Consider the following 21874-nt stretch of genomic DNA (forward strand, 5'->3'; position numbering starts at 1 on the left):
CTTGCTCAGATCAGTGAAGTTCTACTGAATTTTTAAATATTATTACCGAAGGCAACTTTGTTTATTGTCTTTTCCATAAAAATAAATATAACATTCTAACACTTCCAATGTGACATTTGATTATATTTATAGAACTCCAGTGGAGCTCCTAAAGTCTTCCATTCTTAAATATAGTTGAAAGATTGTTCTCCTGATGTTGATTAAATGCAGTAAACAAGAACTGTAAACAAACAGTAAAATATTATACATTTCTGCTTTATAAGCAAGCAACCCTTTTATGCTGTTCAGTAGTTTTGGGATCCAGTGCTGTTCTGAGCTTGAACTAAATATCTGAAGTTGACATTTGCTGTTGAGTAAGTGAATTGCTGTTGGATTGAATTGCTATCCATTTATCTTTCATAAATGGCCTCCCAATTTCCATAATATTAAGTAATTGCTTCTCAGGGGATTGGTAATATCTTTTGAGCCTCTCACCTCCTGTGAAAGTTCTATCTCTTGCATTGTTCATCTCTGGTCCAGGTTGGTATGGGCAAATGGCATCAGGTATCAAAAGGAATAAGGCATCAGCAGGAAGTAGATCATGAGAAAAGTAGAGCGGTGGTAGTACAGAGTGTTTCCACTGTATCACTGATTCCCTGCACCATCATCACACTCCCTGCAAAATCTCCTCCCTGAAGTTCAGGCTGTGCAGTGTTGGAGGATGACATGAGTGAGGAGACAGCACTCTCCATGGCACTTCTTCCCCCCATCCCCTCACCTCACCGGCAAAGTTCTGTGAGTTTGCAAGCATTTAATGCCATTCATCCAAATATTGATATGGCCCACATCACAATGTATCTGAGAACTTCCCAAGGACTTCCTTCTTAGCTTGGAGAGAGAGAGAATGTTGGTGGGTTATTTGGTTAGAGCTGTGACATCTACTCTCCTTCCCAACTTTCTTTTATCATTTTATTGTTACTTCAGCTTCCCAATCCCTTTTCCCCCTTTATGTTTGATCAGCCTGTTTTATCCTGTTCAGCAGTCTTCGAATTTAAACTCTCTGGGGCAAGGACTGTGTCCTCTGTTAGACTACACAGTGCCTAGCACAGTTGACACCCAATTAGGGATACTAGACTTTATATAGTATATATAAAGAAGGGGAAATGGAGGGACTTGCTGAAGGAAAGTTAAGCTGGAGATGGGTACTGCATTTAGACCTGAACATTATGAACTTAGTAGTTATCCCTTGAGTGAAATAGTTCCAGAGTCTTGATTCAGCTTCTCTGACAGTCCTACAGGTGAGGGCATGTGTCCACATTTATCATTTTTACTAACCAGAATTCCTGATAGACTCAGCAAGGAAGCCAGTAATTGAGTAGATGTAGAAACTGAAGTACACTTTCAAGCATGTGGCTGTCCATTGAAGTCAAAATTGAGGCATATAAGTGGAGTAGTGTGGAAAATCTTGCTGACCTTGTTCCACCTATTCTGTGGATAAATAGAGCTTTTTAGTCTCCAGGGCTGTAAGACACCTTTTGTAAGCATTAAATTTAAAAAAATGAGAGAATAAAACACTATTCCTTTTTTCTAATGGTACTCTAAATATCACCACAAAACTGTCCTTTGTTGACAGTTGTGTAGCTGCAGTTCTGTGTCTCAAACTGCTTCTTTCATAATAAAAGATTCCGTAGTTTCCACAGCATGTTAGCCGTAAAAAGACCAGTAATTAAAATAGTTAAATAATTAAATATTTTAAAAATGCTTTGTACCAATATGCCTCCAATACAAAACACCAATATTCTTCACATTTTTCTTTAAAACTTTTTAAAAACGATTGATTTATACAACTAAGTGAGCAAGCTGTAAATCTCGTATCATTTGGAAAACATAAGTTTGTCTACCAATACAATACATATTACAGGATTTTATGTTTTCAGACAGAAGATTGATTTACTTTGTCATTTTAGGAGATGTTAAAGAAGTGCCACCTTTGTATGGAATCAATAGTACAAGCCAAAGATAGACAGGCTGCTGAAGCAAACAAAAATGCAAGCATTCTTTTAGAAGAGCTGGATTTAGAGAAGGTAAGGAATCCTCTTTCATTATAAGTTTCATTTCTGTGACCAAAACCTCTCTACCATCAAAAGAAACTATACAAGATCTGGGCCTGAATTAAAAACACTCTCTCTTTCACACTCTTGGACTAGAGCTGTGTGAAATATAAGCTGTACGTTATTCCCTGATAACCAGAAACTTCTTCGCTTAAACTCTGTACTGTTCACTTTTTTTAAACATCATCATAATAAAATATTTACCACAAAGAGGGAGCCACTGAATGTTTAGCCACCACAAAATCCACCTTTTAGGTGGCCAAAACTTCACGGCTTTTTCTTTGGCAGTGAAAGTGCTTCATACCCGCTATTCCTGATAGATTATTTTTTCTGTTAAACTGTAAAATAATCTATGCAAATATAAGAAAATAGGATTTTAAGGTAATTGTAGTTTGTAGATGGCACACAGAAACAGAAAACCTGTTACATAATATTTGTCTCAAAGAGTATGTGCTTTATCTCCTGCATACCAAGTTTAAAAGGAATATCATTAAAATAATGCTTGTGTACGGACACTGTTTCTTGGTATAAGCATTTCCCAAAAAGATTAATATGAAGCAGAAAGTTATTTTGTACAAACTGAGCTTAATGAAGAGTCTGTACCTGATAAGATTAGCACAAATATATTTGATCTAAAATCTGTATTTTTTAAAAAAATACAATCAGATAATTTAAGCTTCTAGTGCCACATTAGTTGCAGCGTTTTTAATAAGCTTATATTTTACCATCTCACTCTAATTGAAAATGGTTTATCTTCATTATTTTTGGTAAGTTTCATGCATTCTTGATTTGGCTTGTGATTTCATATGCACATGCTCTGTAGGTACGCTTGAAGATTAAATATAGGGTAAAATTCTCCTCTCCCCTGCAATATGTATTGTTTACATGTGCAGAATTTCCATTAGCAGCAAAGGAAGTTCAGCAAGTGAAACCAGTGTTAAATGTATAATTGAGATCCATAGTGCAGGTCAGTGGAAAATATTGGCCTTTTGACGTTTAAACATAATTTAACTGATTAAATTAGAGGTTTGACTTTCACAGTTACAAATTGTAACGTAAAAAAGTAGTAGTCTTGAAGCATTCACATTGCTCCCGAACAAGGTGCATGGTTCCTCTTTATCAACTTGCAATATTCTCATGCTGCTAAAATGTTCTTGACTTACAGCTGAGGGAAGAAAGCAGGAGGCTGGCTTTGGCTGCCAAAAGAGAGAAAAGAAAAGAGAAACGGAGAAAGAAAAAGGAAGAACAAAGAAGAAAACTAGAAGAAATAGAAGCAAAAAATAAAGAGAATTTTGAACTACAAGCTGCTCAAGAGAAGGAAAAGCTGAAATCTGAAGGTAGTCTTATTTCTGTTTTCCATAGATTTAATCTTTTCCCATCATTTTTTACTCCCATTATTACAGCTTTTTTTATCAGTACTTTGATATAAGGTTTCATGTAATCCATCCATATTTGCTATATCTAACATTTCTTTTAAATTTTACTAAACATAGGAATTGCTATACTGGATCAGACCAGTGATCTATCTAGGCGGTATGCTGTCTCTGACAGTGGCCATAACCAACTGCTTCAGAAGCAACTACGGGATAACCTGGCCACCGTGAAACTTTCCTCCTAGCCCCTAGTCCATAGTGGTTGGCTTTGTCCTGAAGTTTGAGTTTATATCCTTTCCAGAGCTCTTCTGTTTTTAATATTTGCTAAAACTCTCCCCCTATTCTTGTTATCTGAATAATATCAAATCCTTTAGGCTCTGATACCGTGTAGCAATGAGTTCCAAAGGCTAATTAATTGTTGTATGGGAAGGTATTTCCTTTTATCGGTTTTGAATTTGCCACTTTTTGATTTCACTGAATGTCCCCTTGTTCTGGTATCATGAAAAACAGATTGGTAACTTCTCTACACCTTCAATTATTTTGTATGCTTGTATCATGTTCCCTACTATTAGTCTCCTCTCAAAGGCAAACAATAAACCCAGTCTTTTCAGTTTCTCTTCATGTGAGAGTTTTTCCATACCCTTAATCATTTTTGTAAGCACTCTTGGAACCCCCTTTATTTCTGCGATACCCTTTAGGACAGGCGTTCTCAAACTGGGAGTCGGGACCCCTCAGGGTGTTGCAAGGTTCTTACATGGGGGGTCGCGAACTGTCAGACTCCGCACCCCAAACCACGCTTTACCCCCCAGCATTTATAATTATGTTAAATATATAAAAAAGAATTTTTAATTGGTGGGGGGGGGTGCACTCAGAGGCTTTCTATGTGAAAGGTGTCACCAGTACAAATGTTTGAGAATCACTGCTTTAGGAGACGGAGTTACTGGAACTGAATGCAATACGAAGGCGTACCATTGGTTTATATAATGGCACTGTGACAATTTCTGCATTATTTGTATGTAACTGTCTTAGCAGTTATTGGCTGATGATTATCCCATGGAGTCATTCAAGACCGTTACTAAACTTTAATAGTAAATTGCCTGATCTGCTAAGTGTGACTTTAAAGACATAAAAATCCTGGAAGTGGACATTTCCTCATGCTGTAGTAATGTTTTTGATTCTTAATCAGATGAGCCTGAGGTCCTAATGGAGCCTCCTAGTGCCACCACCACAACCACCATAGGTATATCTGCAACGTGGACCACGTTAGCAGGTTCCCATGGGAAAAGGAACAATACCATCACCACAACCAGCTCCAAGAGGAAAAGCAGGAAAAACAAAATTCACCCAGATAATGTTCAGATTCTATTTGATGATCAGCTCCCAATCTCCTATGGTCAACCAGAAAAAGCCAATGGCGAGTCGAAGAGCAGCAGTACCAGTGAAAGTGGTGACAGTGACAACATGAGGATTTCCAGCTGTAGTGACGAAAGCAGCAATAGCAACAGCAGCCACAAAAGCGACAGTCATTCTTCCACAGCAGCCACTAACACGCTGAGCAACAAGAAACAGCCATCGGTACTTGTCACTTTTCCAAAGGATGAGAGGAAAGCAATTTCTGGCAAATCATCAATAAAGTAAGTTATTGTGACCGTACGTAATAACTCCCAGTATAAAATAATTGGAACTTCCTGCTGAAAATGACTTTCAAGATCTGTTTTTCATAGCCTTGTTAAAGTCTTGTAAAGTACAAGAATAAAATAGATAAGAGCACAAATGTCCTTGCTTTTCTATTTATATGAATGTAAATATTGTGTGAGGAGACCAAACCTTTTCAGATCATGAATTATATTAAACCAGTAGGCTGAGGCATGAAGCCTACCCACAGATCTTTAACCAGTGGGTTGTCTTGCTATATACGCTTTCCCAGACAGAAGCATTTCAGTCAGTTCATCGTTAGTATAGTAAGTGTTCTTTGGCAACAGGTACCATGGCTAGTGGCTAGTCTTTTAGCAATGCCAGCAAGTAAAAGGGGAGTATTTTAACATAGATTTCAGGTACCCTGCTGCTGAGTTCAAGTGGCACCTAATCCAGTGGATATTACATTGGTGGTTTTAGAAGTTCAAATGAAACTTTGAATATTATGTTTCTAGGTGCATTCCAAAATGCCACATACACAAATTCATACTGATTGGTTAATCCTAATCCTGTCAGACACATAAGAGGAAAAAATGAAGTCCATACTGCTATTTTATTGATATATATACTGCTTCTCCAGTATTCTAGGTAGTTTATTTCTCTGCATCTTCCTCAGATGCAATGAACCTGTTCCTAGCTTTCAGCAGAAGGGGAAAAAATAGCAAAACCAAATTAGCTATTAGCTGCTAAAATACTGTTTAGATATTTTGCTGCATATGTATATTAACTATCTTTAATGAATGATCACTTGTGCTTAATGCACTTATGTATCTGGGCAGATATGTGCTAACTATCAAGTTATGATTTTCTAAAATACTGGAGCTCCTAACAAGCTTAGTGACCAAAGGCTAAAGAAAAATGGCCACATGGTTTGTGTCTTACGCTGAGTCTGAAGAAATAATTTATCTAAAAGCACTGAATTATTTTTTTTAAAGGTTGTCTGAGGTTATCGGTGAAGTAACCAGCAACTCCTTGTCCACTTGCACAAAATCTGGACCTTCTCCCCTTTCTTCTCCAAATGGAAAATTAACCATAGCTAGCCCTAAACGTGGTCAGAAGAGAGAAGAAGGATGGAAGGAGGTTGTAAGAAGGTATGTGTGCATATGCAAAGTTAAACATGCCAGTAGTGTTACCCCTTTTTATGTATCTTTTTTGACAGAACATTTTTATTTCATTGTTCCCCATCTTGCAGTTAAAATGAATGTATTAGTTTGAGAGTAGAAGTGATAAATTTCTCCTCTTAAACAGCAACTTGGGATCTCTTTCTCAAACTTAATAGCTTCCTGCTGATGCTCATCTTATTTCAGACTACCAACACTTCTCCAGTTGACTTAATACTTTTTTTTTCTGTGTAGATCAAAAAAAGTTTCTGTCCCATCAACAGTAATTTCCAGAGTCATTGGAAGAGGAGGCTGTAACATCAATGCTATCCGGGAGTTCACTGGAGCACATATAGACATCGACAAACAGAAAGACAAGACAGGGGACAGAATAATAACAATCAGGTAAAAATTTTATTTGGCATTGTTTACTACTTTTTAAAAGAATAATTTCTATAAAGTGAATGGGAAGAATGAATTTTAAAGCGTAGTCTTTGGTTTAATAGACCACTTTTCTTGCAGGATTTCTAAGTGAGCAACAATTTTTAAAAAATCATTTGAGAAGCATAATTGATTTTCATGCAGAATAGGGAAAATTGGTTCTGTTCTGTAGTTGTGGGAGAGATAAATTATTTTTTGTGGACTATGCAATGCCTTTGTTGCTTAGGGTACTGGTATTTCAGCCTTTTACATTCTTTACATATGAAGCTAAACGTCTAGTTTCCTTTAACATAAAATATCTTACTGTGAATTTATCTATAATAAAGTGGTTGACAACCTCAAAACATACATTTGGGCTACATAGTGTAAAAGTTCAGGGTAAAAATTAAATCAGAATAACTATACTCTTCCTCCCTTTCTTTTTACTCTTATTGCAGGGGTGGCACAGAATCAACAAGACAAGCAACACAGTTGATCAATGCTCTTATTAAGGATCCAGATAAGGAAATTGATGAACTCATTCCAAAGAATCGTTTGAAAAGTTCTGCAGCAAATTCCAAAATAGGGTCGTCAACAACTGCTGCCACTACAGCTGTTAACAGTTCACTAATGGGAATCAAAGTGACCACTGTAGCTGTTCAATCAACATCTCAAACAGCCACAGCACTCACTGTGCCTGCAATTTCTTCAGCACCCGCACACAAAACTGTCAAGAATCCAGTGAATAATGTGCGGCCTGGTTTTCCAGTCTCTCTTCCATTAGCATATCCTCCTCCACAGTTTGCACATGCTTTACTTGCTGCTCAAACTTTCCAACAAATCCGTCCACCTCGGTTGCCCATGACCCACTTTGGAGGTACTTTTCCACCAGCTCAGTCTACCTGGGGTCCTTTTCCTGTTCGGCCTTTGAGCCCTGCAAGAGCTACTAACTCACCTAAACCTCACATGGTGCCTCGCCATAACAGTCAGAACAGCAGTGGTTCTCAGGTGAATTCAACAAGTTCTCTAACTACTAGTCCGACAGCTACAACGAGTTCAACGGCCTCGGCTGTGCCTGTTTCATCTACAAATGGCAGTCCCAGTTCACCTTCAGTCAGAAGGCAGCTTTTTGTTACTGTTGTGAAAACATCTAATGCCACTACAACCACAATCACAACCACAGCAAGTAACAACAGTACAGCACCTACAAATGCCACATATCCCATCCCTACTGCCAAGGAACACTACCCTGTCTCATCCCCATCATCCCCTTCGCCACCAGCTCAGCCAGTAGCGGTTTCTAGAAACAGTCCTTTGGACTGCGTAACAACCTCTCCGAATAAAGGGGCATCTTCCTCTGACCAGGAAGCAGCTAGTCCACCAGCAGTGGAAACAAGTAATTCAGCCAGCAGTGGACAGCTGAATGCTAGTTCTGTTGGGAGTTCCTCAGTGCACCCTGCTCACCAACAGTCTCCAGGATCTCTTTCTCAAGAAGCAAGACCGCCTCCACAGCAACCTCAGGTTCCTCCACCAGATCCTAGAATGGTTGTGCCTCCAAACTTAGCAACAACAAGCTCATCTGCCCCAGTGGTAGGTTTGACGAATGCCCCCATGACCTATCCCTTGCCTCCGACATCAATGGGATCAACTCAACCTCCAGCTAAAATGGAAACCCCTGCTATCCAACCACCTGCCCATGGAGCAAATACTGCTCACAAGACTCCAGCTCCTGTGCAGAATTGTTCTGTTGCAGTCCTCAATGTAAATCACATTAAAAGGCCCCACAGTGTTCCTTCTTCAGTGCAGCTTCCTTCTACCTTAAGTACACAAACTGCTTCTCAAAATTCAGCCCATCCAGCAAACAAATCTATGGGTACTAACTTCAGTGCGTCTTTGCCATTTGGGCCCTTTAGCACATTGTTTGAGAACAGTTCCACTTCTGCTCATGCCTTCTGGGGTGGATCTGTAGTTTCATCTCAGACAACACCAGAGTCCATTCTATCAGGGAAGTCTTCGTTTTTGCCAAACTCGGAACCCTTGCATCAGTCTGATACTTCCAAAGCCCCGGGTTTTAGGCCACCGTTACAAAGGCCAGCTCCAAGTCCCTCAGGTAAGTGTGTGTTTGTGGTGCACTCAGTAATATGTCCCTCAGCTAAATGCCTGCAATTTGGAACACTTAATATTTTCTGCCTATTCTTTTAGGGTTCTTTAAACTAACTGAATTGTGTATTCTGTAATTCATCTGCTCTTGAATCTGTCCCTTGTAGTGGAACTGTGCTTTCAAGTATCAGATTGCATTTTTAACCCAAATTATATTTCTAGCCCTTACAAAGATACCTTCTGAATGTAAACTAATGTACTGCCGTCTTCATGAGTGTGCATGCAGCCTGACACCATCTCTGAGAGATGCGAACTGCCCTATTCATCTCATTTGAGGTATTGCATGTAAAACCCATTGTTAACAGTCAAAATGTTAGCATGTTAAAATTATCAACACTGAAACCGTTAACAGAATGATCCATCTACCCCAACTTCTGAGGTACCAAAAGGCTCAGTTGTCACTGCTTATCTGACAAAACCTCCCTCTTTATCCCTTGCCAACTTCTGTAGTATAGTCCTGCATAGCCAATATATAAATCTATAGCATATTGAAACTTTAGAACAGAGTTAAAAATTAATTTAAAATCAGACTATATAAAACAAGGGATACTTCACTGATTTTATTATTCATTTTCATATTAATTCAACAAAAATCTCCAGGAGAATTTCCAGTCTGCTGCACTCATGCAGGGTTTTGTCACAGAATTCAGACCAGCAACTTGCTATGGAGTACACCGAGCTTTTTTGTACTTTGACTCTGTCCAGTGTGTAGGGGATGTGGATTTTGTATGTGGCGTTTTGCCTTCAAGAGAAAAGTATAGCAATGACTTCCTAAAGAAGTGAAGAACAGTTGTAAATTTTGATCTGTTTCTGTTGATTCATATCAGAGAATCGAGAGATGCAGTTTATTTTTTACATTGTAACCTATTCATGTGCACCAGTTAACTTGGGTTGATTTTGAAATAATTTTAGAGAGTTCGGTCTTCTTCAAATATCTGGCAAAATGTAGGCCTTATTATCCGTTTCTTTTGAATAGCGAGGGGTATTTTAGTGAGACAGAGCTGAGCTGCATTTATATCAATAGAGTCCCATGTAATCCACAGCACTGGAAGTTACCTTTTTGCTGAATAGTTGTGCTCAGAATGTCAGCTTTTGTGTGTTTAAAAAAAAAAAAAAAAAAAAAACCCTAGCTCTCTTAGCTGTGAAGATAACTTTGAAAATGTGCCTCTAGAGAAAAGTGAACCATTGATATCTTCTTGTGTTAGCAGAGGGTCTAAGACAATAGCACTTAAGGGGTTTGGACTGCCCAGTTCATTTCAATCAGGACAGTGATGCCAGGGACTTGGGCATATTTCCAAGATCCCATGGAATTCAGTATTTTTGTCACAGAATTTGCCATTTTGCTGCTGCTAGGCATCTGGAACTTTGTTAGTCTCCCTTTGGGTCTGGCTGGAGTTGCTGCTTATTCACCAGCTTTTCTAACAGGGAGTTAATTGGATTATGAGGAACGCAGTCCCTCATTTTTCCATGAAGTCAAGTAGCAGAGTTCAGGAAGCCAGAGTTAGCCTCCAACTTGTGGCTAGGGACTGGGGAGAAGTGTAAAGTGGCCTATCCATACTATGTGGAGAATAGTATAGCTGCTGGCATGTGGGGAACCAAGGTGATACAAGCTCCCCTCTTGCTGGCACACATGGAAGTGGGGGAAGGAGGCTCTGAGCCAGGTCTCTTGGACAGTGTTGCAATAGTTGAAGATCAGGGGGATAGGCTTCCTGGAGAACACAACAAAAAACTACTACTCCTTTCTTGCCACTTCTCTGTTCGCGGTCAGTGACTTTTATAGCCTTATTCCAAAATGCACGATGCTTTGCCAAGCCATGCTGCAGATTGGAGTCTGAGGTCTGCTGACAGCCGGTCCATGAGCTATAATATTTCATAGAGCTATAATAAATTAATATTATAGCAGCATTTGGGGGTGCTTGGAATTTGGTTCAGTCATGCTACAGAGTACACAAAGGCCGGGTAACGATAGCTTTGTGTAGTGCATACATCATAATGTATTAGTTGCAAGTTGGAGTAGTGCTTAAAAAGAAATGCCCCAGCGCTTATGTCAGTGGACATAAACGTCAGGTGTGGATTTTAGGAAAGCCATTACACTAGCATGGACCTGCAAACACAAGCCTACTATGAAATGTCTAAGCTGTTATGTTTATACTTTGTTCGATGTTCAGACTACCTTTATGGACTTCAGGGGTTATTTTTGTAACTTTTTCCCCTCCATTGAATACAGTAGGTTTGGAGTGGTTTTTACAAGGTTCTAAAATCTCTGCTAGCAGGGCTTGAAAAAAAATTACAAACATAATTTACAAAAGATAGGCGAAGAGTTTCAGGGGCAAACCCTTATGAGAAGTCCAGCCCTCCTAACTCCTGAAGAATGTATGGTGGGATTCCTCCCAGGGTGCTAACCTTTAACCCTGCTTGGGGGCTTATGCTGAGAGGTACAGGGGTATGTCTTTGCCATTTCTCAGCCTCCTTGCTACTGTCTCAGGGAGTTTCACCTACGATACTTCTAACCCAACCTCCTGGCTGCTCTCAAGGTAGGGCAAGTGGCTGCTACTTTGCTCCAGTTCTTGCCTCCAATTTTTAGCTTCAGTCCTTGCCTCTACTGCTGTCCATAGCTTTCCCATGAACAGCTGAGTGAAATTCACATAATTCAGACCAGTTTAACTGCTTCCCAGAACAGTGACACTGACTAAGCAATGTCAGTTTCATAACTACTGCTTGGGAAAAGAACCAGTATGAGCAGCAGCAGCAGCCACTGGAGCTTTGTGTCTGCAGAGTCAGGAAGACAGTACTGCATTAGTTCACAGGAAAGTAATATTCACAGCCACGATGGATAAAAACTTTTCAGCTGTCTCTCTGGACAGTTTCCTACCCATCCCTGGCAGGTTGAGTGTTGAAATCCTGACCCCTCTTTTTGTCTGACCTACATTGCTGCCTAGTCTATACAAGGACAGGGAAAATAAGATACATATTGGGGCAGAGACAAGAGTCCTTAAGTATTTCAGCTCTAATAAATATAGTAACTTTCTTACATTTTATTCTTCACTTTCTTCATCCTGCAAAACTTGGAAAAAAATTTCCAATGTGCAAAAATTCTTGCAAATTTATTATTTGGTACATTTTCTCAGCTTGGATAGTTTACTGTTTTCCATTGTATAACTGGAACCATGTTTCCATAATTTGATGACATGGCTTCATGCTGATTATAGAACATATATTAAGTATTTTCTTAATAAAGGAAAAAAAAGGGGAGTGGAGAAATACTTTGTGAATTTTAAACACAATCACAACTTTACCTTCCCGGTGCCGGATGGAGTCTCCATTACTTACTATAAAATCATTTTTCTAGTCCCAAACAATATCAGTTTGAAAGATTTGTGGATCTGGAAAATGCTAGATTGTTATGCTGGTATCTAGTTATAGGATTATTTACAGTCTAATTATTATTGCATTCATTTAAATTCAAGACCTCCACATAAAAGTAAAGCATAATTTTTAAATGTTACTTATGTCTTTAAATATAATATTTTTATTAAGACTCTCAGAACAAGAAATATGAAAGATTTCCAAACTGACAGTCCTTCTAAAAAAACAAACAAAAAACCCCCCCACCATTCCATGCCCCTCCCCCACCATCACATTTACTGGCTAACTCCCTTCAGGTCTTTACTTTCACATTTTGTCTTCAACTGGTATTTTCCAATCAATTTTCCTGCATTATTTTACTTCCAGTTTTCCTCTTCAAAAAGTTCTTTATTTTTTTAGGGGGGGGGGGGGGGCTTTTATTTTCTTACTACTTATTTGTATCCAGCTTCAGTACTGATGCATACTTATTTTCTCATTCACTCATTTATTTTAGAGTTGTTTTAAACCTTTCAGAACTACTTAATTCCTCACTCCTCTGACACACTCCATTTCCAAGTTTTTTAGTACTCACTTCTGTTGCTCTCCTACTTGTAGTTGTGTGAATGAAGAGAACAGCTAAAAAGACTTGGTTAATTGATCAAAATGTCAAATAATTGTGATGGACGAAGAAATTAATTTGATGCAAATGTTTTCCCATTGTCCTCATCTCCTCCTTACACAGATGTTAATTAGAACCATCTTTCAGTGAGGACTAACCCTCTGCCAGTTTCTTTCATAGGTATTGTCAGTATGGATTCACCATATGCTTCTGTAACACCTTCTTCTGCACATTTGGGTAACTTTGCCTCGAACCTTTCGGGCGGTCAGATATATGCACCTGGGCCACCCCTGGGCGGAGCACCTTCAGCTGCTAATTTTAACAGACAACATTTTTCCCCACTTAGTTTATTGCCTCCATGTTCATCAGCATCAAATGGTGAGTTCTACTGAGTAGGAAACTAGTGAGAAATTATTGTAAAGGCAGAATATTCTGGCAAATTCTACCTAGTCTATGTAGCTTCCTAATTAATCAACTTGATATTTTTGGCTAAGCTTGTTGCTAGGATTTTTTGTTTCATTGTTGTTAAAGTCCATATGTATTTGAAGATGGATTTTGAAACTCTATTTTACAGAATGAATTGAGGAAGAAATCTGTTAAATGAAAGGTTTGATCTCAATAGATGCATTAGGGCTGCTCAGTAATCCTCTGTGGGGTTCCTTTTAGATTGGGGGATTTTTTTCAAGGATTTTTTCAAGTTTTAGCCCTTTTGGTTGAGAAAATACTCTTCCAAAAGTGAACTGTGTCACTGATGTGGTAGTGTCTTCATTAATCCTACCAACAAATATTGTTTCTTTTATGATGAATTGATTGTTTTTAGAACCCTTTAAAATAACCACTAAATAGATTTGGAGAGAGACTGTGTTTTGTAAACTTTGATATCTTCATCTATAATTGTGACTTTTACAGTTTTTGCTGTAGCGCAGCCATGATATGTTATGATAGAAAACAAATTTTAAATTTAAAGATAACTGATTCCTTTATATTTAAGGAAGAAAGTTAAAGGTTAAGCCATTGGCAACACAGTATTAAAATCTGAAGTCCTCTTATTAGGACTTTTGCAGGCTAAATGAGATGCAGATGTTTTGAAAAGAACCCATTAATTTATTTGATATGCTCCAGAATCTAACCCTTTCTAATTGCCAATCTTTATTGATAATGCCGAAAATGACCTTTTTAACAGTATCTTTACGATCAATTGTACAGAGTCTGCGGTAGTAAAGTACTTACAATAATTGTTTCACATAAGCCACCAAACAGTAAACAAGTGATAAAGGCTTGAGCTGTATTTTGAACCAGTGATCTGGGGTTAAAACACTTCAGATTATCATAATATGCCTGCTGATTCTTCTGAATCATCTACTTCCAAAAGCTTGGGTTTCTTTTATGGGTTAGTGTTGGTATATGTGAACAGAACTATGAGTGGAAATTCATTTTGTTATCTCAAACTAGGCCTCGCAAAGATACTAAATATACATACACACTTCTGTAATTTTTCAATTATTTTCTGTAGAATCTACTGCTCAGTCAGTGTCATCTGGAGTTAGAGCACCATCTCCTACCCCTTCAGCAGTGTCCTTGGGGTCAGGAAAGCCCAGCAATGTGTCTCCGGACAGAAAGGTTCCTGTTCCAATTGGGACTGAACGTTCTGCACGTATTAGACAAACTGGAACTTCTACTCCATCCGTTATTGGGAGCAATTTAGCCACTCCCGTGGGGCATAGTGGCATCTGGTCCTTTGAAGGGATAGGTGGCAATCAAGGTATGAAGTATTGTCTAACAGGCATGCAATTTTCTATAGTCATATTGCTTTTCTTAATAACCATGCTTTAGAACTGAGAGGCATTGTATAAATTGAATTCCTCAGAATTTACATTTGCTCATTATACATCCATTTCCAAGTCTCAGAGCTGGGTCTTATATCTGCTCTGTCCAGTTTGAAGTTGTGTCCTGAAAGGTAGCAGAGAACCTTTGGTTGTGAAGCTTTGCTGCTTGTGACATGTTGTTGCTGTTATAATTGCACAACGCCATAAATAACAAAGCAGGTAGGTTCCACCCTGCCCCGGATGAACTAGATAATCTAGCTGTAATTTTTACAATTACTCCTGCAACCAGCCTAGGAGAGCAGTATTAGTGGGCTTTGAAAGGACTCTCATCCAGAACTCTCTCTTGATGAGGAAGATTGTTGCAATACAGGACGTTGAGTGAGGAAATGCATGGGATAGTTGTTTCTTGAGGATGAAGGGAAGGGGACTCCTCTGGAGACAGTCGTAACCTTTTTTCAGTTTTGCTTCTTTTATGGAATTTGCTGTTCTGTATATTAGGAACTGTCATACTTTCTGTTCAGATTCAGAGAGTTTAAGACCAGACGGGACCATCGGATCATCTAGTCTGACCTGGATATCACAGGCCATTGCACTGAATCCAGTTACCCCTATATTGAACCAAATAACTTGTTTGGCTAAAGCATATCTTCTCTTGGTGGTTTAGTTCCAGTGGTTAATCAACCTCACTGTTCAAAATGTGTGCTTAACTTCTCATTTTAATTTGTCTGGTGTCAGCTACCAGCCAATGGTTCCTGTTATACCTTTTGGTGTTAAAGTGCCCTTTAGTAGCTGGTATTTTCTTGCTGTGAAGGCACATATACTCTGCATTCGGGTCACCTCTCAGTCTTCTTTTTGATGTGCTAAACAGGTTGAGCTCCTTAAGCCTCTCATTAAGAAAGCATTTTCTCCAGCCCCCAAATAATTTCTGTGGCTCTTTTCTGTACCCTTTCCAATGTTTCCACATCTTTCTTAAAATGTGGCCACCAGAACTGTGTGTGGCACTGCTGAGACCGACACTGGAATGCTATATACAGAGGTAAAACCACCTCCCTATTCCTACACGCTGCTCTCCTGTTTATACCTCTGAGGATCGCATTAGCCCTTTTTGCCAGAGTGTTGTACTGGAAGCTCCTGTTGAGTAGCTTGTCCATTGTGAACCTTATATCATTTTTAGTCACTACTTTCCAGGATACAGTCCTCCATTCTGTAAGTAGGGTAGAGCTTTCATTCCTTGTTTCTAGATGTATACTTTTTCATTTGGCTGTTTTTAAAATGCATTTTGTTTGAATGGGCCCAGCTTATCAAACGATCCAGATCTGTCTGTATGACCGCCGTCTTTCTCATTACTTACTGCTCTGCCTATCTGTGTCATCCACAAATTTTATTAGCAATCATTTTATATTTGCTTCTAGATGATTAGTGAAAAAGTTGAATAGTATTGGGCCTAGTGCTAATCCCTGTGGACCTGCACTAAAATCATCCTCCTTCAGTGATGATTCCCATTTAAAAACTTGTTGAGATCAGTTATTTATCTAGATCTTAATCTATTTAATGTGTGCTCTATTGATATTGCATAGAACTAATTTTATAATCAGAATGTCACGCAGTACTAAATCAAACATCTTACAAAAGACAAAGTATTTACATCTACTCAGTGACCTTAATCAAGCTTCTTGTCTCCTCAAAGAATGTAATCAAGTTTCATAAGACCCATTTTCCATAGAATTGTGAGATTTATGGCATTAATTGTATTCCTGCCCTTTAATTCTTTATCAAATCACTCCCATTTCAGCTTTTCCATTATTTTGTCCAGGACTGATTAGCCAGCTTATAGTTATCCAGTCATCCCACTTGCCCTTTTTGAATATTGGCACATTATTAGCACTCTTTTCTAGTCTTCTGAAATTTCCCCTGTATTCCATGATTTATTAAAAATTAGCATCAGCAGGCCTGGGATCTTCTTGGCCAACTCTTTTCAGACAATTGATGTCATTATCTGCTCCTGCTGGTTTAAAAAAAGTTTAACCCTAGTAGATGTTTTCTACCATCCTCCTTAGTTATTAATTCTCTGGGCAGTAGTTACATATTCTTATGTGGTATGAGTACACTTCTGCTTTGTAACAGAAATATTTATTGAACACTTATGCCTTTTCTGTATCATTATTAACAATTTTACAATCTTCATCTAGCATTGGGTCCTATACCATTTGTTAAGATTTCTTTTGTTTCTAAAACACTTTAAAAACTCATTGTTGTCCTCAGCTCTGCCAGCAGCAGATTTTTCCTTGGTGTCTTTCGCATCCCTTATTAGTTTTCTGCCTTTCATCATATTTATCAACTCTTTCCCCTCTTTTCCATTTGTAAATGTATGGCTTTTTAATTTGATTGATGCCTTTACCTCGCCACCGAACAAGGATGGGCTTTTTAGGCAAAGTCCTCTTTCTTGATTGTGTAATCATGACTTTTGGTTTGATAACCAGTCTGATAAACTGTTCTATAAGACCTGCCAATTCTTAACATTTTCCTAAGTTTTTCTTCCCAATCAATGTTGCTCATAAATTTTCTTAGCTTTAGGAAATTAGCCTTTTAGAAACACCGTCTGTCTCTTTAACTGGTTGAGAGTGTCCTCTGTTTTCCCATACTGAATGTAATCAGTTCATGATCACTGGTCCCTAGGTAACCACCAACTTCCAAGTGGCCTGCCTCTTCATGTTACCATTTGTGGAATGCATCTTCTTGCTTGCCTGTGAGCTTCAGGAACCTTTTGATAAAACCATCTCTTTTGACAAGTGCCCATTTGTAGTATCAGTCAAAACTGAGGTTATAAGAGACCATGCAGTCCTCAATTTACCACAGTACAAGAGCCCTAAGGGGCAGGTTTCAGTATCCATAACATGAAGGAGAAAATATTGTGGAAGTTATTCCTTGACTAGAAGTAATTTTTCAACATCCTCCATTAAGTGGGATTTCTTCGAGTGATTGTCCACACAGATTCCATTCTTGGTATGCATGCCCCAAAAGTATAGTCTGAGTGGATAACACATCTCAAACAACCAGAGTTACTGTAGAGCAAATGACTGTTCTGGTTGCGGAAGTGCTTTAATGCAGAGGACTTTAGTCTTAGCTGCCCATACAAGTTTATTAATATCAATGTAATAATTCGTTGTACTTGTTTCTTTGCTAGATAAAGTAGATTGGTGTCACAGTGGAATGGGAAGTCATATGATCCACAGGCCAATGTCTGATCCAGGAGTGTTTTCACATCAAACGATGGAGCGAGACAGTACAGGAATTGTAACCCCTTCCGGTACATTCCATCAGCATGTTCCTGCAGGATATATGGATTTTCCTAAAGTCGGGGTAACAATCCTAATGTTTCTGGCATCCACCTTAGTGTAGGAACTTCAGTATTTCTATGTTGTTCCTTAAGACGAGTAGACATTTTATAGTACTGTCCAGTCAAAACAGTCTGAGCAGTGTATGTTAGAGTATTATTGATCTTTATTTTTCTCCAGAACAGTTGCAATATACTACTAATCAGATACTAAAAAGTAAATGTACAGCAGATAGGAAAAATGTTTAAAACCTTACTCTTTTAAATAATACAAATGTAGGGAATTTCTAAAATGTAAAGCGATAATTTCTATTGCTACTTGATGTGTGTGTGTGTCTTTATATACATGTTGATTCTTAACTTTTCCCCCCTGAAGGGTATGCCTTTCTCTGTGTATGGGAATGCAATGATTCCTCCTGTAGCACCCATTGCAGATGGTAATGGAGGTCCTATGTTTAATGGACCTCATGCTGCTGACCCATCTTGGAACTCATTGATAAAGATGGTTTCAAATTCCACAGAAAACAATGGCCCTCAAACGGTAATACTGTGATTTTTTTTAATTATTATTATTATTATTATTATTATTATTATTCCTGACTTATCTTCAACATAATCAGATACAAAAACAAATAATTCCCCAGGTGTATAATGCAAAAGATAAAAACTTGTGTATTTCCAGTCTTTCTGCTTTTTCTAATATAAATCTGATTTACCCTTGCTAATTACAACTGAAGCACCTAATGCACTTGTATGTAACAAGTGTAAAATAAATTCCACTTACTTTTTAAAAATAAGCAAACCACCATCGATGGCTTGTCTACATGGGGAAGTTGTTCTAGAATAAGGCATGGTGTGAATTTAAGCATAGTAGCTATTCCAGAATAAGTGTATCCACATGGGCAGCTATTGCAGAATACCTATTAGAGTTAATTTCCTCATATAGACAAGCCCTTATAGTAACTGTTTCAAGTGTTACATTACCTCTTTTGTTAAATGTGTTAAATAATGCTGGTTGGCTACTATAGAAGTACTAGAAGTTATATAGATGTGATAGAACTGATAAGTCACCTTTCTGGGAAGTGTCTTTTATTCACCGCTGCATATAGTTTGATTTTCTTAGTGGGAGGTGAGACTGTCACAGCACTAGACCTGGAGCATTATGCTTTTGAGCCATATTGCCTTCACTAGTGCTCGGAGTGCCCAGGGAGAGAGTTGGCCCTTCCTGCATCAGTTTAACCATTGCCCCTTTTGGGATCTCTAGCACTGCTGGCTGCACAAGTGGCCTCATTCTTCTGCCGAATTATGGAAGTTCACTGCATGAGTGCAGTTGAAGGGGAGGGATTCCCTGTATGCTTTTTCTCCTCCTCCAGCCAAATCCAACTATATACCTAACTGTATAAAACATGGTTGCTTATATATTGAACTCTGTTAAAGTATTTATATCAGTTATACCCAAATAGATTTTACTTTGTTACATGTAGTATTCATGTAATACTCCAGCAGTGAACGTGGTACTAGGTATTGGAAAAAAACAATAACAAAAATTAATTTTTTAGTTCACTGACCTTTTCAAAAGCTGAAGTGAAACACCTTGTAATTCCCCAAATCATGGTGCTTTACACCTTGACCTTGTAACTGACTGTTTGCAAGATCCCCTGCATGCATGCAGAAACTGAACTGACTTCAGCAGGCATAGCATTAGCAGATCCAGTTGCAGGTTTTGGGCCTTAGTTATTATTCCCCTTGATCCTAGGAGGCTGGATTTCCTGATATACAGCTAATATAAATGTTACAGTATAGTATATGAGGGTGGAGTGAGACATTGTTCTGTGGCATGAAAGTTTAATTTTTTTATTGAAAGCAACAGAAAAATTGCTGAAGGGGAAATATTCTAGGTAGTACTGAAGGTATTGTGTAGGTAGGATGTGTGACCAAGGGGAGAAGCACAGGCAGGAAGGTGAAAGTGATGAAAATAATCTCTTCACATCTCAGCTCTTAGGTATTACAAGAGGAAAACACATTTAAGAAAATAACCTGGTGTAGTTTATTAATAGATGCAACAATTACAGAAGTGAAAAATGAAGGCAGGCACTATACATTTGTATTGTAAACATCTTAGCTAAGCCTAAAATTCTTAAATGTTCTAAAGCAGGGATGGCCAACCTGAGCTGGAGAAGGAGCCAGAATGTACCAATGTACATTGCCAAAGAGCCACAGTAATACATCAGCAGCCCCCTATCAACTCCCCCCTCTCCCAGCACCTTCTGCCCACCGCCAGCTCCACTGATCAGTGCCTCCCCCTCCGCACCTCCCAGTTAGCTGTTTTGTGGTGTGCAGGAGGCTCTGGGTGGTGGAGGGGGAGGAGCGAGGGCATGGCAGGCTCAGGGGAGCGGGCAGGAAGGGGTGGAGTGGGGGCAGGGCCTGTGGCAGAGCCAGGGGTTGAGCAGTGAGCACCCCCCAGCACACTGGAAAGTTGGCGCCTGTCGCTCCAGTCCTGGAGTCGGTGCCTACACAAGGAGCCGCATGTTAACTTCTGAAGAGCCGCATGTGGCTCTGGAGCTACAGGTTGGCCACCCCGTTCTAAAGCATCCTTGTAATACATCATTCATAACACACCACCTTCTTTTTCAGGTGTGGACTGGAACTTGGACACCTCACATGAACAGTGTGCATATGAACCAACTTGGCTGAGTGGGATCAACTTGTTAGCCTGGAGATTGCTTTTTATTCAGAGGAAAACACAAATGGCCGTTTAATATGCTCCCAAATCATTCTACTGATGTGCTTGACTGAAGTGTGTAGGCTTTTGCAGAAGAACTTACTAACTGACCTTTTTCTGTGAACATTGTGACCGCCCATTCCCCACCATCATATGTTTCAACTTAGTTAGCCTTTACTCTTCTTTTTTTATTTTTGGACATAACTTTCTGTTGAAACTGTTCTTTGGCTGGTTGGTTTTAGTACTGTAAACTGCTTCTGAGCAAACACAGAAATTTAGCAAAATTATGTAAACTTGATCCTGAAGTTTTAGAATGGCAAATAAATGTACAATTGTTTACATAACAGAAATGGCTAAGCAGAAAGTAAATTTCAATATGTCAGTATAGAGGCTCTACTTTATGTAGACTTAAATTAATGTGAGATATGTACCTTCATATTCAGAAATCTGGATGTTTCCTTCATACATTAAACTATTAATAAGCATAACTTTTCTACTTGTGTAATTTAAGTACAGTATAAAAGTGGGAATTATCAGTGGGTTTCCCCAATTATATACCTTGGATTTTTGAAAAGTCATACATCTGTTTATTTTTCTCTTGTAACCAGATACATATTAAAAGTAAGTTTCCATTTTCTTCTATGCAGGGTTTTCAAAAAAAAAAAAAAGCTCTTGAGATTATAGCCTTCTGGCATTTCCAGAACTGTCTCCATGCTAACACCAGTAGAGTTCCCCAGTGAATATTAGTGAACGTGCCATCCTGCAGTAGTCTGTTACAAATGACTCTTGCAGATAGGTGGATGCAGTGAGGTATGTTTAGTTCTCTGACCATTCTAAGTGCATCCATCTAGTTCCTCCCAATCATCAGAGAAGAAAAATTTGTAACTGTTTTTGGCTGTTGGAGTAAAAGTAAGCACACCCACTGGCACTTAGTAGTAGAGATTCATTAATGAAACTTTTCAGAGTAACAGCCGTGTTGGTCTGTATTCGCAAAAAGAAAAGGAGTACTTGTGGCACCTTAGAGACTAACCAAATAAATTGGTTAGTCTCTAAGGTGCCACAAGTACTCCTTTTCTTTTTATTAATGAAACTGCCTCCAAACCAAGGCTTATTTTTCAAGAATTAGTGGTTTAATTAGAGCAGGCGATGTTTTATTCTGAACTGTGCGTCTGCCTGATCAAAGTTAATTT

General features: G+C 38.7%; 1 protein-coding gene across 8 annotated transcripts in view; it reads left to right on the plus strand.

The window, feature by feature from the left end:
* ANKRD17 (ankyrin repeat domain 17) overlaps positions 1–21665 on the plus strand; it is a 132988-nt gene extending 111323 nt beyond the window's left edge. For 6 of the 8 annotated variants that reach the window (XM_073340370.2, XM_073340373.2, XM_073340371.2 and 3 more), the window contains 11 exons: positions 1947–2063; positions 3256–3427; positions 4650–5097; positions 6094–6249; positions 6514–6663; positions 7137–8788; positions 12983–13180; positions 14316–14564; positions 17813–17988; positions 18339–18503; positions 20597–21665. In XM_073340370.2, the coding sequence (XP_073196471.2) occupies positions 1947–2063; positions 3256–3427; positions 4650–5097; positions 6094–6249; positions 6514–6663; positions 7137–8788; positions 12983–13180; positions 14316–14564; positions 17813–17988; positions 18339–18503; positions 20597–20656 (3543 nt within the window). In that variant the 3' untranslated portion in view covers positions 20657–21665. The remainder of the gene's footprint in view (positions 1–1946; positions 2064–3255; positions 3428–4649; positions 5098–6093; positions 6250–6513; positions 6664–7136; positions 8789–12982; positions 13181–14315; positions 14565–17812; positions 17989–18338; positions 18504–20596) is intronic. The other 2 variants (XM_073340374.2, XM_073340378.2) reach the window with 2 other exon arrangements.
* Positions 21666–21874: the final 209 nt, after the last annotated feature.

Source organism: Lepidochelys kempii, chromosome 4, assembly GCF_965140285.1.
Source record: "Lepidochelys kempii isolate rLepKem1 chromosome 4, rLepKem1.hap1, whole genome shotgun sequence".
Classification (NCBI taxonomy): domain Eukaryota; kingdom Metazoa; phylum Chordata; order Testudines; family Cheloniidae; genus Lepidochelys; species Lepidochelys kempii.